This window comes from Salvia splendens, chromosome 20 (assembly GCF_004379255.2).
Source record: "Salvia splendens isolate huo1 chromosome 20, SspV2, whole genome shotgun sequence".
In the NCBI taxonomy this organism is placed as follows: domain Eukaryota; kingdom Viridiplantae; phylum Streptophyta; class Magnoliopsida; order Lamiales; family Lamiaceae; genus Salvia; species Salvia splendens.
This window is the reverse complement of record NC_056051.1, coordinates 26,851,900-26,869,279: the sequence shown is the minus strand read 5'-3', so window position 1 is coordinate 26,869,279 and position 17,380 is coordinate 26,851,900. Positions and strand designations below refer to the sequence as shown.

The window sequence follows — 17,380 nt, the reverse complement described above, 5'->3', positions numbered from 1 at the left end:
CATCATTCAAGCTCAGGGCATACGTCATTCTCCTACTCGTCCTCGCCTTCGCCCTCAGCTACCTCTCCCACTCCCACCCCCTCCTCTCCATCATCGCCAGCGACGTCCTCGAGCACAACTCCTTCCCCGCCCCCTGCGCCGCCCCCCTCCGACGTTCGCCGCACCATCCTCTCCCGCGTCTTCAACAACACATCCCCTGGCAATCCTTCCCCATGGAGCGAGACAATCTTTTTTTAATTTATTAGTTTTGGGTTAATTAGATATTAGACATTAATAAAACATATTTATTAACTTAATCCAGTCAAAATGTAATTAAAATCCATTTGGCTGTTAAATTTTAACAGTTTTGTCAAATTCGGACCAAATGTGACCCGTTTTTATTTGTGATTGACCGAATAATTTAAAAGATAATGTTTTGAACTAAAAGCGTAAAATCGCAATATGTTAAGAACCAAATTGGGTCTTTACTTTAATATTAATAGCATTGATTAAAAATTAAATTCGAAATTAAATTTAAATTGACTCTTGAAGATGCGTGTGACGATTTTTGTGTGTTTGAATGCAGTGTATAAATTAATTAAATGCATGTGTATTCCATTTTGATTTATTACTAATTGCATCAGTTATTCTGCATTAACTTTATGTGCCTTCAATACAAGATCAGGAAATGCCCTATTCACCTACGAAGCCAATCACATTTGACATTTCATTGTGTTGAATCTAAGTTCAGCCTCGGTGAATTTGTCTTTTGATGAACAAAGTTGTTCAAATATTAAGAAGTGATACAATTTTTTCACTAATCTCATCGAAAACACGCGAAAAAGACTCTTTATGTATTCCACAAGTAGTACTCCCACAACAGGAGTCCTATATAGTTACTTCACGGATTTTAAGAAATGTAAAAAAAAAGTAGATTGAATAAGTTAGTGGAATATGAATCACACTGATATATATATATATATATATATATATATATATATATATATATATATATATATATTAGTTTTTATAACAAAATGTGAGTGGAATAATTTAGTGGAATATGAGATCTACCTACCATTTTATGGTAAAAGTGAAATATGACTCTTATCGTAGGATTGATCGAAATGAAAAAACAGGACAAGATACCACTTGGTAATGACCTCCCACCGGTGAATACGAATTAAATTTCATTCTCATCTTGTATAAGTGTGTGTGAACTTTTAAATTTTACTTAAAGTTAAGTTTGGATTCGCGTTATGTATAAGCCGATCTGAGCTATGCACATGGTGGGGCCATGAGCGTATAAGTGCTTGGGAACTTTTAAATTTTATTTAAAGTCAAGTTTAGATTCACGTTGCATATGCTGATCCGAACTATGCACATGATGGGGTCATGAGCATATAAGTACTTGTGAAATTTTAAATTTAACTTTATCTAGAATAGGATGTTATATCTTACTCCATCTTTCCCTGAAAATTTGGCACATTTCATTTTCTGTATTCGTTTTGAAAAAATGATAATAAATGGTTATAGTAAAGAGAGAGTAAAATAAGTTTTATTCTCTCTCTTACTTTACCCCCTCTTCACTTTAGCTATTTATTACTATTATTTTTATAAAACGAATGCAAAAAATGAAATGTGGCAAATTTTTAAGGACGGATGGAGAATTTAATATTTACAATAAATAATAAATAGTCTCATATTTGAATAATTCATTCCACTTAATATTTAATACTTTCATTTTGAATTCATATTTTTTAAAATACATGAAAAAAGGAAATTCCTATTATTGAACAGATATTTTAAAAAAATCATAAAAATTGAATTACTAGTTGTAATACACTGATGTCCAATCGAATTTCCAAATTACCCGTTAATTGGGAGGTGAATTGACTACTTGCTTTATTTACACATTTTTCTAGATCATTTACTCAACCCTAGAGAGAGAAAGTGTGACTTCCAAAAAAATTCAAATTTTTGCCCCAAAAATAAAACATCCATCCCACGCTCACATTCCCTCCACTTATCTCTCCATCTGTTGTGCTTTCTCTCACTAGAACACAGCAGCTGCAGCAGCAATGGTAGTGCTACTGCCCACTGACAAACAACCGGATGGAGATCTCACAATCAAAGAAATCAGTCGGAGTAAGAGCGGATATTCTCTCAGGAGAACTAGAGCGAGAGCGGAGACTCGCGAAGCTAGAGACTCTCCACCTCCCGCCGCGAGGAAACGCACCGCCGCTGCCTCCGCCAGAGCAGGGCGACCGGAGAAGAAGATCAAGCCGGAGAATGCAGAGGAGTCCACTGCAGCTGTTTCAGGTGGTGGAAACCGCGACGGATCCGCCGTTGTCCCTGTGGAGAAGAGCGCTTACGCTAAGGTCACGGAAACGCTGCGGAAGTTCAACCGATACTATCTCAATTTCATCAAGGTAGCTGAGAGTGTGCATTTGTTTTATTATGGAAGCATTTTCGGCGTGCTTAGTGTTTGCGTGGGTGGATTTTGTAGGCCGAGGAGAGTAGGTGCGCGAAGCGTGACGCTGATCTTAAGGCTAAAAAGGTTTCAAAATCTAAATCCAAGGTTTGCAATGTGTTTCCACCTAACGTCGTATTTTTCACGCGCTATTATGCTGAGCAGTCTATCCATATTTGTTGGAGATGTGATTTTTGGCATTGTGTTGTTATTTTTTTTGTTGCAATCGTTTTCATTCGGTTTAATTTTACTGATTTGCGATTGGGAACATGTGTAGAATGGCGATACAGCTGAAGATCCAGCTAAAAAGGCTTCCAAGCGCCCAGATCTCAAGGCTACTGCTGAGGTATGCCCTAATTTTTCCAGTTCCAGCTTCTAGTTTACTCGAGCAAGTAGTCAGCCATGTTTTTTTGCTCTTCTCTAGGTAGCTAATATGCTGGTTTCATTTTAGTAATTTGACAACTTATTGTTCAGTTTTGAAGTGTCAAATGCTATGTTTCTTGAATATATCTCACTGTTTGGCAATTTATCTTGTGTTGCACTGACACATAGCATTATACATCGTGTCAACATTCCACTTTATTGCAGTGCTTCCATTTTCTTCATCTTGTCAACTTCTATTGAAAATTGTCTTCACTTGTTTCACTTTTGATGAATGACAGATGAGGAATACTAATGCAATTCTATTCCCTAAGAAGGTTATTGGCTCCATTCCAGGTTGGTGGCATTGAGATATGTGAACCTTCTTAGTGCAATAACGTCTTGGTATCTACCAGCTGTTCTAGAAATATCATAGAAGTTGCACACATAATAAAACTTCAAATGTGTTTTATATTGATAATACATTAGCATTTACATATAAACGCTCTCAGGAAATTGTTGTCAAGATCTAATGAGTACAGAAATGAATATCCAACCGACACTTAGGAAATGAGTACTACATATGATTAAGAAGTGGGGTTTGCCTTTTTTCCTCTTTGTTGTATTGTAAGGCCAACCTAGTTCTAACGGCATTAACAAATTTTCTCTTCAAGGTGTCATAGCCATCATAACAATTATTCACATATTGTAACATCTTTTGATATGCCCTTTTGAATTGTATCCCATCCTTTTACAATTTTTAACGACAAGAGAAACCTCTAAAGTTGACTTGAGTGCATGCTTTGGTAACCTGAGTTGGTGTAATAGCCTAAAAATACACAAAATTGGCAAACCACATTAGAAGAACTTAGTATGAAGACTGAAAGAGTTAGGATTTAATTTTTGGCAGAAAATTGACCCCACCCGCATACTTTGGTCCTATCATTTGTTGTTCTTTTAAGATCCTCAAGAGGCATTTTCAATCATTAGAGTCTCTGATATTGAGAACATACAAAAGATGAACTCCATACTGATATGTGCCTATACAGATTATGACATAAAAATTTTATATGGAGAACATGTCTACCTTCTAGGAACTTAACCTCTATTATTTAGCTCGTCATACTGCTTTCTTAAATATTCTGCTGTGATAACTGTTAGATAAAGTGATGTACACTAGGGGCTCAGTATTATATCGTTTAGTTGAAAATGTTTACTAACTATGATTGAATCAATAATCAGTTAAACATGGAAAAGTTACATATATTTGGTAGATTGGATGGTAATTTTCATGCGTTGCGTGATGACAGGAATTGAAGTTGGTCACCAATTTTTTTCACGAGCTGAGATGGTTGTGGTCGGTTGTCACCACCATTGGTTGGCTGGAATTGATTTCATTGGGGGTACTGCTGAGACTTCCAGAAAATATGGGAAAAAAATGGTAATTCTGAGCCAAACCCTTGGCAAAGATGCTCCATGTGCTTACTTTTGTGGGTTAACCTTGAAAAATCAGTCAAATAACATATCTTCTAGGTCTATGAATTTTTTTTGGTTCAGACCATTGATTATTATGTGCCAGGAACAAGTTTCACAAGTGATTTCCTACTTATATTATATTTATTTCCATTGTGGTATGTTGATCTGAGTAACGTAGTTGTTAATTTTCTAAACTGATGTAGGATACCTCAGTTTCTTTTTCAGTTTTATGGGATATGCTTACAGTTTCCTACTTTTGTTCACTTTATGCTAGTTTCATGTTTTTTCCTATTTAGAATTACTTTGCTTTCCTATGCTTTAGTTGTTTCATATGCCAAAGTTTCAACATCATGATTTTGATTTTGAACTTTTGTTGCTATCTGGTACACACTTGCACGTCCCCAAAATAAGACTGCTTTTCGATTTTGAACTTTTGTCTTGGTTATCTATCTGTTTTCTTCAGGCATGTTGCATCATTACTCATCAGTCATCAGCAGGCTACAGGATGATGCTAAATAAAATCCCTCCCAAAAAATAAAATAAAATGAAATAAATGATCACTTACATTTGATCAACAACTGGGACCTGACTAGTTTCTTTCTTGCTTTGAATTTGCAGGGACTGAATGGATACAAGCTCCCACTTGCTGTATCTATTGTTTTGTCCGGCCAATATGAGGATGATTTAGACAATTGCGAGGAAATTGTCTACACTGGTCAAGGAGGAAACAATTTGCTTGGAGACAAACGGCAAATTGCAGACCAAGAATTGAAAAGGGGCAATTTGGCACTTCAGGCATGGAAATTTTGTTGAACTGAGACTTCTTTGTCTTTTACTATAACTAATGATCACATTGACTAATTTCTGAATTTTTGTTTCTCCACAGAATTGTATAGAGCAGCGTTCACCTGTCAGGGTAACCCGTGGACATAAATGTCAAGACAGCTATGTTGGGAAAGTTTATACTTATGATGGCTTGTATAGGGTAACTATTTTTTGTCAGAAAAGGGGTTCACTCCTGTAGTTTTATACATGCAGTCCTAATTCCATTTGCTTTGCAGGTTACTGAATTTTGGGCTGAGAAAGGGGTCTCTGGCTTCACGGTTTACAAATTTCGTCTAAAACGAGATGATGGGCAACCACCGTTGACGACAAAGGAGGTATACTTTATTATACTACAGACAGGACACAGATAGAAAGACAAATAGTACTATATCATATGAATACTTTTGCTAGTTTGGGAACTAGGAACCTATCTGTGGTTATCTTGGAAATAAGTATATTTTTATGATGCATAAAAGCATGTTCATATAGAAGTATTATTGTATATAACCATATACAGTAAAAGCATTACCTAAAATAATGTTACCGTGTATATTAAGTATATAGAGAAAATCTAGGTTTTCTGTTATATGGGAAATGAGAGTAAACTTTTCTACTAGAACCCATCTTTTTATGTGTACTATCAGTGTATGGTTGGTCTGCTTGTTTTTTACACTGTACCTTAAACCAGATCTATTTGCTTAAGTTGATATTATCTAATGATGGGTAAAAATCTTTTCTGAATCTTTGTCCTGGAAAAATCACCAACCTTAAAATAGCAAGTTTTTGTACTTTTAACTCAAACCATTTAAAATTATCTTGCAAACTGTCTCCTTTGTGAGTTAAAAGTTGTCCAAATTAGTCATGCCCTGTTGTGATATTTTTACACTACATAGCTCCATGGTGGTTCTTTTAGCACTTGTTTTCAAATGCTAGTGTCGGCCACAAAAGATATACATTCCTCAGGACTTCAGCGTTTATAGTTCCATGGTGGTTCTTTTAGCACTTGTTTTCAAATTCTAGTGTCTGCCACAAAAGAAATACATTCCTCAGGACTTGTGCGTTATGCATTATTCATCTCAACTATTTCCTAATTTTAAGCACGAGTGACAGTGATATAATTTCACCCTCATAGCGCTTATATCTTTATTTTCTGCATTTGTTCTCAGGTTTATTTCACTCGCGGCCGTATTCCTAAATCTATATCAGAAATAAGAGGGTATAACTGCTTAATATGGGAACTTTTAATACCTCGCATCCATGTTATTTAATCCTTTGTATTGTAAAATGTAATCCATTCTCTTCTATTTAAAGGTTGATATGTGAAGATATTTCGCAAGGCCTTGAGAAAATTCGCATCCCTGTCACTAATTTGGTCGATAATTCTTGCATTCGAACAGAAGGTTAGTTCGGTTATGTGATCTGGCCCTAAATTTAATACTGAATGACCATGCAATACTTTATTTTCTGAGGCATTGATAATAATCACATTTGATGCATGGTGAACTTGCAACTACCATTAGAATGTTTCTTATTTTGATTTTTAGCTCCCCCCCAACTCTCTAGTACCCTAACTTTGCCTCTTCAGCAACTTGACTTGTAAAGACTTATACCTAGTTATAGTTTTGATATGTTTTACTTATATGTGGTAATTGCTATGTTTTATAATACCAAGTATAATTTTTACTTATGTTTATCAGTTTATATGATTTATGACTTGAGGCTTAAACACCTTTAAAAACCTTCCTTGCAATTACAATAATCTGTTTTCTAAAATTCCCTATTAATTATTTATGAACTTCTGTGTATTGATTTATTTGGTGTCCAAATCTAGATTTTGTCTACATCAAGAACTTGAAATTTAGTAAGAATGTACGTATCCCTACAATTGCTCCAAGAGGATGTGGCTGTCGTGGATCTTGCACGGATCCAAGAACTTGCGCATGTGCAAAACTCAATGGGGGTGAGTTCCCATATGTGCACAAGGACGGTGGAAGGTAAAAACCCTCTAGAAAAGTACTCTATAGATAGTTTCAATACCACACAAACCCTTCTCAGAAATATGATGCTAGATAATCAGAAAATTTAGCCACTTCAAGAACATCTAGTTGTTTTGTTCCTGATTTTCATAGTTCTTCTTGCATCAATTATCTGATGAACCTTATTGTTTCACTTGCCAGACTAGTTGAACCAGCAGATGTTGTTTTTGAATGTGGTCCAAATTGTGGTTGTGGACCTGAATGTGTAAACAAGACCAGCCAATCTGGGCTTAGGTTTCGTCTGGAGGTTTGTTTGGCCTATTAGGAGTCTTTAATCCTCATTATCTTTATAGAAGAAGACAATATTCTTGTGTTTTTGCTTATTAGAGTGTATATTTACAGGTATTCCGTACCCCAAAGAAGGGCTGGGGTGTCAGGTCTTGGGACTACATTCCTTCCGGTGCCCCAATTTGTGAATATATTGGCCTGGTCAGGAAAACTGCTGATTTGGACCCGGCTGCAGATAACAGCTATGTTTTTGACATAGACTGCTTACAAACGATGAAGGGACTGAACGGACGAGAGGTGCACAATGCATTCTTTAATTGAGTACTGCTTAGCTTCTGTTTAATCAAGAGGGAACATCTTGAATGGGACGGATAGAGTACTCTTTAGCTTCTCCATGACCTTTCGGTTCTTCTCTGTTTCCTATCAAAGCTAAACTCTTCTGTTTACTTTCCAGAGTCGGCTAAGGGATGTGAGTGTGCCATCTCACTTAAAAGAGATTGTTGAAGAGTCATCAGAAAGTGTGCCTTTTTGCATTGACGCTGCAAATACCGGCAATCTCGCCAGGTTCATCAATCACAGCTGTCAGCCGAATTTGTTTGTCCAGTGCGTTCTGAGCAATCATCATGATATCAAACTTGCAAGGGTGATGCTCATTGCTGCTGATAACATCCCGCCTTTGAAGGTTTGTTCTCTACTCCATCTACTATTTCTTAATCTTATGCCGAAAAGAAAATCTCCACTTAACACACTTAGCATATTTTTCTTTAATGTTGGTGTTGAGCACATGTCTGATACTCGTGCAATTTGTCTTGTTCTTTTAGGAACTCACTTATGATTACGGATACGAGCTTGACAGCGTGCTCGACCCTGATGGGACGATACGCCAGATGGCGTGCTACTGTGGTGCGGACGAGTGTAGGAAGCGGCTTTACTAATATTCCTAGAGCTGATTAATTGCTGGTATGCGTGCATGGCTAGTTGATTGGTTTCTATTGAGATTATGAATCACAATCAAACCAGCCCATTTTTTTGTTGGTGGTGTATGTTCGTGCCATCGCTTTTATCCATGGGTAAAATCTAACGAGTCCACCTAAGGAGAAATGCATTACATATAGTGTGAAATTGTATTGATCTGCTGTAATTGAGCAAAGTATATTTATAACTTCATTTTGTTGAAGTGTAATATACCTTGCTTCAATTGATCTCATTTGTTAGTGTATAAGTCTACAAGATATCTTTTAGTGGTGCATAAAATATCGTTATTCTTCTGATTAATCAAAATTTAACTAAAAATGATCAACCTGTTCAAAATATAAGCAGTGGTGGACAAACTAACTAGAAAAGATAGGAATTTAAAAAGAGAAGGAAAAAAAACTAGAAAAGATAGGAATTTAAAAAGAGAAGGATATAGTACTAATATTTTTGGTGTCCGTATTATTTTACCAAATTTGTATCCTTATCTGCCATATATATTCAATAATAGTAATAGTTAAAGTAGTAGTTCTAGATATTTTAAATGTAGATATTGCAAAATAAATTATTTTATGTATTACCAAAGATAAGTGACAATATTAAATTATACATTAAATATGGGTGACATTAATAATCGACGGATTGGCGGCGGCGGCGTCGATTTCCATGGATTCATCATCGTTGCCGAGGAGGCGTTGCTTCTCGGCTCGCTTGCGCTTGAAGGTTTTTGCCGAAGCCTTCATCGAGCTTTCCGGAAATCGATTGTGCACGCCATTAAAATTGAATTTTGATTCGAATGAAAGGTTTTTTTCTAGGTTATTAATTGGGGAATTTAGTGGGCAGCTGCTTCTTTATTTGGGCCATTGGCCCTGATTTTTATAGGGCTAAAAAAGAATTGATGAGGTTCCAATCCTAATACGGGCCGGATCAAGCTTGGATCGAGCTAGATTTGGGCTCCAGTCTCGTTGTTCGAGCTCGGCTTGCATTGTAATAAACGATCTCGAAAGAGTTCGGCTCGAGCTCAATTCAGGGTGTGGCCTCGTTGTTCAAACTCGAGCTCGTGGGCGTGTATAATTGATAGGTGATGGGGTGCGTACTAAACAAGCCCAACAGCAATGACGGCCCATCAGCCTAAAGCCCAAGAAAGAGTATCAGTTCGGCAAAGAGTATCAGTCCGGCATGACTAAAGAGTTCAGTTCGGCACAACCAAAGAGTTCGGCCCCAGCCTACAGCTCGGTAAAAGAGTTCGGCCCCAGCCTACAGCTCGGTAAAAGCCAACCAATCAAACTCTGCTCTCAGGTCGGCATCAAGCTCTACTCTCAGATCGGCAACCAAAGCAGTTCGGTCTCAGTAAGAGTTCGGCCTCAGCCTACAGCTCGGTAAAAGCCAACCAATCAAGCTCTGCTCTCAGGTCGGCATCAAGCTCTACTCTCAGATCGGCAACCAAAGCAGTTCGGTCTCAGTATTCGACCGAACAAGGAGTTAGTGGACCCATACAGGATTTCCACAACTTCCAACACACCCACTACCACGTGGTGTCAACTCAGGCCACGATCGTAGGCCATGACCTACGCTACATGCAGGACCTCCATGACCTCCACGACATCCACAACCATCATTAGTGGTGATGCAAGCCACGATCTTAGTTCAATGTATAAATAGAACTTAGATCAGATAGAAAAAGGTTAAGCTCTCTAGAGATAAAACATCATATAGCAAGTCTGTGTTGTAAGCTGTAATCCCAGATCAAGCAATACAATCTTGCCCTCCCTTCTTCCCGTGGACGTAGATTTACTTCAGTAAATCGAACCACGTAAATCTCTGTGTCGTGATCTGTATTCTCTACCAGCATTTACTAACATCAGAAATTCGCGGATCAATCACTGGCGCCGTCTGTGGGAAACAGAGAACCAAATTTGTGATAAAGCGAATTTTTGACCCTTTTTCCACCCCAAAAAAAATGCATACCAGATCACACACTACCCGTAATACCGTTCGTGAAAACCATGAGGAAGCTAGTCCAGCCCGCAGGTCCGGAAAACAGCCTCGGGAGACATCTACTTCCAGTTTTCACGATGAAGGAACAAGCCGCTCAAAAGGTCCACACACCGAGTCTTCCCAGCAGCCTGATTTGAATGAGGCTGTCAAGCTGTTCTTGGCTGAGAAGCAGGATGAGTTCTTAGCCTTCCTGCAAAAGAGCCAACAGCCGAAGACGAAAACGGTAGATTCTCCTTCCTCGTCCAGACATGAAAGTCACTACCGCAGTAGTACCGTGTCTTCCAGGAAGAAGAATCCTCAACCCCGACATGTTCCTGTTCCTCCTCGGTACCGGAATCACAGGAGAACTCCATCTCCTCCATACCGAAGAGGTGTCGGGTTCGCCATGTACGGAGCATTGAAGACTCCGTTCTCGGACGATATCACCCGAACTTCCTTGCCACAGAACTACCGAACTCCGTCAATGACTTATGACGGGTTGGTGGATCCTCATGACTTCCTGGGACGCTATCAGTATAATATGGCGAACCAGGGTCTCAATGAGGTCCATATGTGCAAGCTGTTCCCCGAGCTGCTCATCGGGAACGCCAGAAGGTGGTTCGACAGCCTTCCTCAAGGCAGCATTAGATCCTACCGAGATCTAATGGATGCTTTCCACAGGAGGTTCTTTCAGAAAGCGGAAGCCCGGATTACTTCGGCTCAGCTGCTTTCTATACGTCAAGGTCGCGACGAAAAGATCAGCGACTTCCTGACGAGATTCCATAAGGAATGCCTACAAGTAGATAATCTCAATGATCTACTTGTCATTTCGGCATTCCAAAATGGAATCCTGCCCGGAGCTCTCTACAGAAAGCTCGTGGAATGCAGTCCGCAAACAGCTCAAGAGATGTGGGACATTGCGGACCAGTTCTCCCGAGCCGATGAGGCAGACCGTCGAAAACGGTCTTTAGACAGCTCATCTAGAGGAGACGAAAAGAAGCCCGATCATAGCGATCAGAGGCTTCCTCGCCGAACACCTTCCCCACCAAAGGAGGGATAGCGGTCATCCGAGGTGATCAAAAAAGAGCAAGAGTTTGCAGATTGCGCTTAAAAGTGCCGAGCAATCAGCTCGGCACCATCAAGCATAGCAATCACAGCAGCCGGAGTCAGAGGCAGGCGAAATGACCGAAGTCACACCGGAGCCGAACTCGATGGTGTACGGCACTGAAGCCGTGATTCCGGTTTAGATCGGCATACCCAGTCCCCGAACTCAATTTCTCCTCAGAAATGAATGGTGACGGACTGAGAGCCGAACTAGATCTTGCCGAAGAAAGAAGAGAATTGGCCTGCATAAAAGCAGCCAAGTACAAGGAGCAAGTAGCCCGGTATTATAACCAAAGGGTGAAAAAGCTGCAATTTCAAGTGGGAGATCTCGTCTTGAGAAACAACGAAGTAAGCCGAGCAGAAAAGCTGGGCGAACTCGAACCCACATGGGAAGGTCCATTTCGGGTGTCAGAAGTCCTCGGCAAAGGGTCTTACAAATTGACTCACGTGTCAGGAGCACAAGTACCCCGAACATGGTACGTTTCCAACCTCAAAAAGTTCCATTTGTAAGAGACAGTCCAGTCAGTCTTGAGTCCTGTTCGGTCAATGTGCTTTCTTTGGTTTGCTTGGTCTTTGTTTGTCTCTGTGCGTTTTGTCTGTGTGTATTGTCTGTCTCTGTGCGTGTCGTCTCTTACAAATGTTACTGAGGTATCTTGTTCTTCGAAGGCTGATCCCCTTCTTAGAACATATACAAGCCAACGATTGTGAGTCAAAGCTTCTAAAGAGGATACAAGACCACAATTCAGCTTAAACAAGCAGTTCGTCTGAAACGAACTGCAATAAGCCAACGATTGTGAAGTCAAAGCTTCTAAAGAGGATACAAGACCACAATTCAGCTTAAACAAGCAGTTCGTCTGAAACGAACTGCAATAAGCCAACGATTGTGAGTCCAAGCTTCTCAGGAAGATACAAGACCACAATTCGGCTTAAGAAATAAGCACTTCGTCTGAAACGAACTGCAATAAGGGAAAGTCCGATCCACGCGATAAACCTCGCCGAATTAGGACGACCAAGTTCGGTCAAAGAAGTTTACCTCATAAGACCGAGGACGACCATGTCTAGTCAAAGAGGTTTACTGCATAAGACCACTTCGGTTAACTGGGAAAGTCCGATCCACGCGATAAAACTCGCCGAATTAGGACAAGGGAAAGTTCGATCCCGGCGACAAAAATCGCCAAATTAGAACACAAACCAAGTCCGGTCAAAGATGTTTATTTCATCAGACCAAAGACGAGTCCGGTCAAAGATGTTTATTTCATCAGACCAAAGACGAGTCCGGTCAAAGATGTTTATTTCATCAGACCAAAGACGAGTCCGGTCAAAGATGTTTATTTCATCAGACCAAAGACGAGTCCGGTCAAAGATGTTTATTTCATCAGACCAAGGACCATGTCCGGTCAAAGAAGTTTACTTCATAAGACCAAGGACCAAGTCCGGTCAAAGAAGTTTACTTCATAAGACCGAGGACAAGTACGATGAAATTTTTTCGCTAAGCTGTAAATACAGTGTTAGAAGCGAAAACAAAATTTCATTTTTCAAATCTTGTTCGGCATACAACTCAGCTACCCTACAAAATGGCGTTACGCTATTACAAAGGACTATTCTACTGTCCAGGGTTGCTGAAGTTAAGCCACCTATCTGCAAAATCCTCTGGAAGCCGAGTTCGGTTGTTCCGAGCAGATGAAGAATAAGCAGGTCGACGAGATGCTATCCTCGACCCAACACCTCTTCCGCGAGCCCCAGAAGCTCTAACCCCTCGGCGATGAAGAGTCTCTGCAATAAGCATCTGCTGATCTTGCTCGCTCATAGTCACAACTCCTCGGCGAATTTCAGTCCGTCCCTGTCTTGACGATTCCGGTTGCTCCTGAGCCCGTTCTCGTCTTGACGTTTCCGGCTGTTCCGGAGTTCGTTGTTGACTTGGAGTAGGATTTTGAACAAGGGAACCAGAGGCTTGATCTGGAGTGCGAGCATCTGTTGGCGGGAAATGCCTAAGGAATCTCTCGATTGCGGGACGCCGGGAAAGAATGATGTCGTAACGAGAAGCCCAGCGCCGTAATGATTTCACAACTTGTTGGCAAGCCGAGCTCTCCAGCGCATTGTTCCTCCGGAGTACATGATATTCCTCCCACAGTTCATCAACTCGACTCTGAACATCTGATATGGTCACTCCCCCGCGCACACGGATGTAATCCTCGTACGCAGTCCTCTCAGCAATGGTCGTATTCAGCTCGGCCTCCAGATCCTTCTTATCGGACTCTAAGTCCTTATTATCGGCCTCCAGCTTCACTAAACGAGCCAGAAGCTCGTCATTCTTCGTCTGATCGGCTATAGCTCTTTTCTCAGCTTCGTCTAAAGCCGAAGAGTACAGCCGTTTCCAGTGAAGTATCTCCATCTCCTTGAGTACAAAGCAGCTATATTAGTTCGGCAGCTGTACCGAGCAGATAGTAAAATACAACAGGAATAAAGGCGAGTACGAAAAGCTATACGAAGACAAGTGTAGAGAATTTTTCATTCACAAGGAAAATTTTTTACACTAGGAGGGCTTCAAGGCCATTTTACAAGGAAGAAACTAGACTAAGAGAAGGGAGACGAAATCATACTCCGCCAGCTTCGTCTCCGGATCCTCGGTCTGGTTCAGCTTCTTTCTCCTGAGCTACCTCAGCCTCGGCCTCGCATCCTGCCGGCCTCGCCTCCGCCTCCTGATCGGCTTCCTTCTCCGGATGCCCGGCCCGCTCGACTTCGGCCTCCAGCTCCAGCGGCTCGGCCTCACCCTCTCCGTTGTAAGTCGAAGCGGGTGAAACGGGTCCCACGGAGGCAAAGATAGCCTCCAGGTTCTCGTCCCGATCAGCTCGACAACTCCGGACTCGGTCTGCAGAAAGCAGGACCGAGGATGAAGCGAGCTCCTCAAGGAGCGGCAGATTCTGAAGCCGAGCTGCTATCTCTCGGCTGTACAGAGGCAGCACGACGTCGGCCCCCTGCTCGCCCTTATCGGTAATTAGCCTTACCAGACTACCGACAAAGGCCGAGAACTGGCTGCTCAAAAAGAGTTTCTCCGTGTAAACACGGAGAGCCTCCCCCTGGGCAGCCACGGCGGCAGCCTCCTTCTGAGCCTCCCGGTGCTTCGTCTGCTCTTGCAGGATGATGAGCTGGTTTTTGGCTGACCGGGCTTCATCCTGAGCCGAGATCCTAGCAGCTCGGGCCCTCTCAAATTTGGCCTCAGCCTGTTCGGCCAGACTACGAGCAAGATGCAACTTCTTCTGCATCTCCTCGTAGTCGTGGGATGCTTTGGAGAGCTCCACGGAGACGAGCTTGGCTCTCTGAAGATGAACAAGGAAAAAACTCAACAGAATGGCCATCAAAAAATGTGGAAAAGAAGCCAAGTCAGAAAGCTTACCTCCACAAAATTCGTCGGCCATTGAAAAGGCTCAGGGACGTGTTCCGGGATGTCTGCAACCACCTCGGAGATGACCAGGTCTTTCCCCGGCACTCTTGGGGACTCATGAAATTTCCCCTTCCCTTTAGCCGAACACGGCTCCGGCTCTTTCGGATCCGAAGAAGAGGTTCTTTGCCTCTTCGGATTCTTCTCGGCTTCAGACGCCGAGCGAGGGGCTCTCTGCCTCTCCGGCTCCACAAGCTCGGAGGACTTTCGGATAGCCTTGTTCAGCATGTACACTGCCAAAAAGCAAGAAAGCAAGGTTAGTTTTCTTCGTTAAAGCAGTAGAGCATAAAGATAAAGAGAAATCCTCACCCTCGGCCTCTTCGTCCGAAGACGAGATGTCGAACACGACGTCGCCCTTGACGAGCTCAGACTCCGTGTATTGTTTCCTAACTATGGGAATCTTGTTGAGCTCGCCATCGAGCTCGTCCAACGGTTCAGGCCGAGGATGACGGATAACGGACTTCGGCCCTCTCCAGGGAAAACTAGGAGCCGCGGTCCTATCATAGTAGAAGAAGCGGTTTTGCCACTTCGGCCACTTCGTTTTACAAAAGGCCCTAAAGGGCTGTACAGGGATCAAGTAAAACCAAGACCCCTTCCTCTTAAATTGAAAGAATTTAAGGATCGCCTTCAAAGACAAATCCCTTCCTAAATTACGGAGTTCGGCAGCGAAGGCCGACAAGTGCCTCCAAGAGTTCGGAGTCACCTGGCCTAAAGGAAGCTGAAAAAAATCTAGTAAATCTATAAAGGCAGAAGGGAGGGGGAAACGAAGCCCGCATTCTAAGCAGGCCTCGTACACGGTGGCGTAACCCTCCGGCGGGGAGTCAGCCCTATGATCACCGTCAGGTACCACCGCCTTCCCCCCAGGAAAAAAGTATTTTTCGGGTAGGGATATCACAGTATCCTTACTCAAAATACTATGGAAATACTCTACGGTCTTCTCCCCGGACTCTTTCCGGCCAGAAGACCCCTTACCGCCTCTCCTACCGCTACCCGACTCCGAAGAAGAAGAAGAAGACATTTTTCTTACTTTTTGAAGGTGAAGAAAGTCTGAAGAAATTCTTGAAAGCGGAGAGAGAATTTTCGCAAAAAAGAGAGTGCAGAAGAAGCAGTCGCAAAAGTGCTTCAATGATGAAGAAAGGAGGTATTTATCAGATTCGGCGAAGATTTCAAAATCGTCGCACCGTTTCGAATCCCACCTTTTCAGGATTCAACGGCCGGATTTTACTGTCGCATTTAATGCAAGGCACGTCCCCTGACATCAGCCTCCCCCTTGCCTTTATCCAGAATGCCGAAGTGACTCACTTCGCCGAAGTGATTCACTTCGCCCTTCGGGGGGGGGTAGTGATGGGGTGCGTACTAAACAAGCCCAACAGCAATGACGGCCCATCAGCCTAAAGCCCAAGAAAGAGTATCAGTTCGGCAAAGAGTATCAGTCCGGCATGACTAAAGAGTTCAGTTCGGCACAACCAAAGAGTTCGGCCCCAGCCTACAGCTCGGTAAAAGAGTTCGGCCCCAGCCTACAGCTCGGTAAAAGCCAACCAATCAAACTCTGCTCTCAGGTCGGCATCAAGCTCTACTCTCAGATCGGCAACCAAAGCAGTTCGGTCTCAGTAAGAGTTCGGCCTCAGCCTACAGCTCGGTAAAAGCCAACCAATCAAGCTCTGCTCTCAGGTCGGCATCAAGCTCTACTCTCAGATCGGCAACCAAAGCAGTTCGGTCTCAGTATTCGACCGAACAAGGAGTTAGTGGACCCATACAGGATTTCCACAACTTCCAACACACCCACTACCACGTGGTGTCAACTCAGGCCACGATCGTAGGCCATGACCTACGCTACATGCAGGACCTCCATGACCTCCACGACATCCACAACCATCATTAGTGGTGATGCAAGCCACGATCTTAGTTCAATGTATAAATAGAACTTAGATCAGATAGAAAAAGGTTAAGCTCTCTAGAGATAAAACATCATATAGCAAGTCTGTGTTGTAAGCTGTAATCCCAGATCAAGCAATACAATCTTGCCCTCCCTTCTTCCCGTGGACGTAGATTTACTTCAGTAAATCGAACCACGTAAATCTCTGTGTCGTGATCTGTATTCTCTATCAGCATTTACTAACATCAGAAATTCGCGGATCAATCAATAGGTAAGACAAAACATGATAAAAAAATATTTCAGGTCAAATAACTTCAAGATAGATGAGTTATCTACCCTACAAAACTTTCGATATTCGAGCTTGAGGCATGCTAAGCTCGTTTGATATTTGTATTATGAGTTGGTAAGCTCATACTCGTTAAATAAGTAGTGAAAGTTTTGAAATACATTTAAAATGTAATCTTGATGAATCTATTTTCGAAGTTTTCGAAGTCGATCGTAGGTTCATGTTTTAACTCAAACATGTCCGCGAAACCAAGCTTCATCAGGCTAGAGCTTGGCTCTATAAAACTATCGAGCTTGAAATCAGGCTAATGCTCAGCATGTTCGAACTACTTATTTTTCAAGTAGAAATT

General features: G+C 41.9%; 1 protein-coding gene across 1 annotated transcript; it reads left to right on the top strand.

Annotated features, from left to right (window-relative positions):
- Nucleotides 1-1,963: 1,963 nt before the first annotated feature.
- LOC121782891 (histone-lysine N-methyltransferase, H3 lysine-9 specific SUVH4-like) lies at nt 1,964-8,584 on the top strand. Its single transcript, XM_042180881.1, has 15 exons — nt 1,964-2,411; nt 2,489-2,560; nt 2,730-2,798; nt 3,115-3,169; nt 4,123-4,253; nt 4,907-5,083; nt 5,175-5,273; nt 5,350-5,448; nt 6,280-6,329; nt 6,425-6,513; nt 6,945-7,107; nt 7,291-7,396; nt 7,492-7,674; nt 7,832-8,059; nt 8,199-8,584. The coding sequence occupies exons 1-15, from the start codon at nt 2,061-2,063 to the stop codon at nt 8,310-8,312; spliced, it is 1,986 nt and encodes a 661-aa protein (XP_042036815.1). The 5' UTR covers nt 1,964-2,060; the 3' UTR covers nt 8,313-8,584.
- The last annotated feature ends 8,796 nt before the right edge of the window (nt 8,585-17,380 follow it).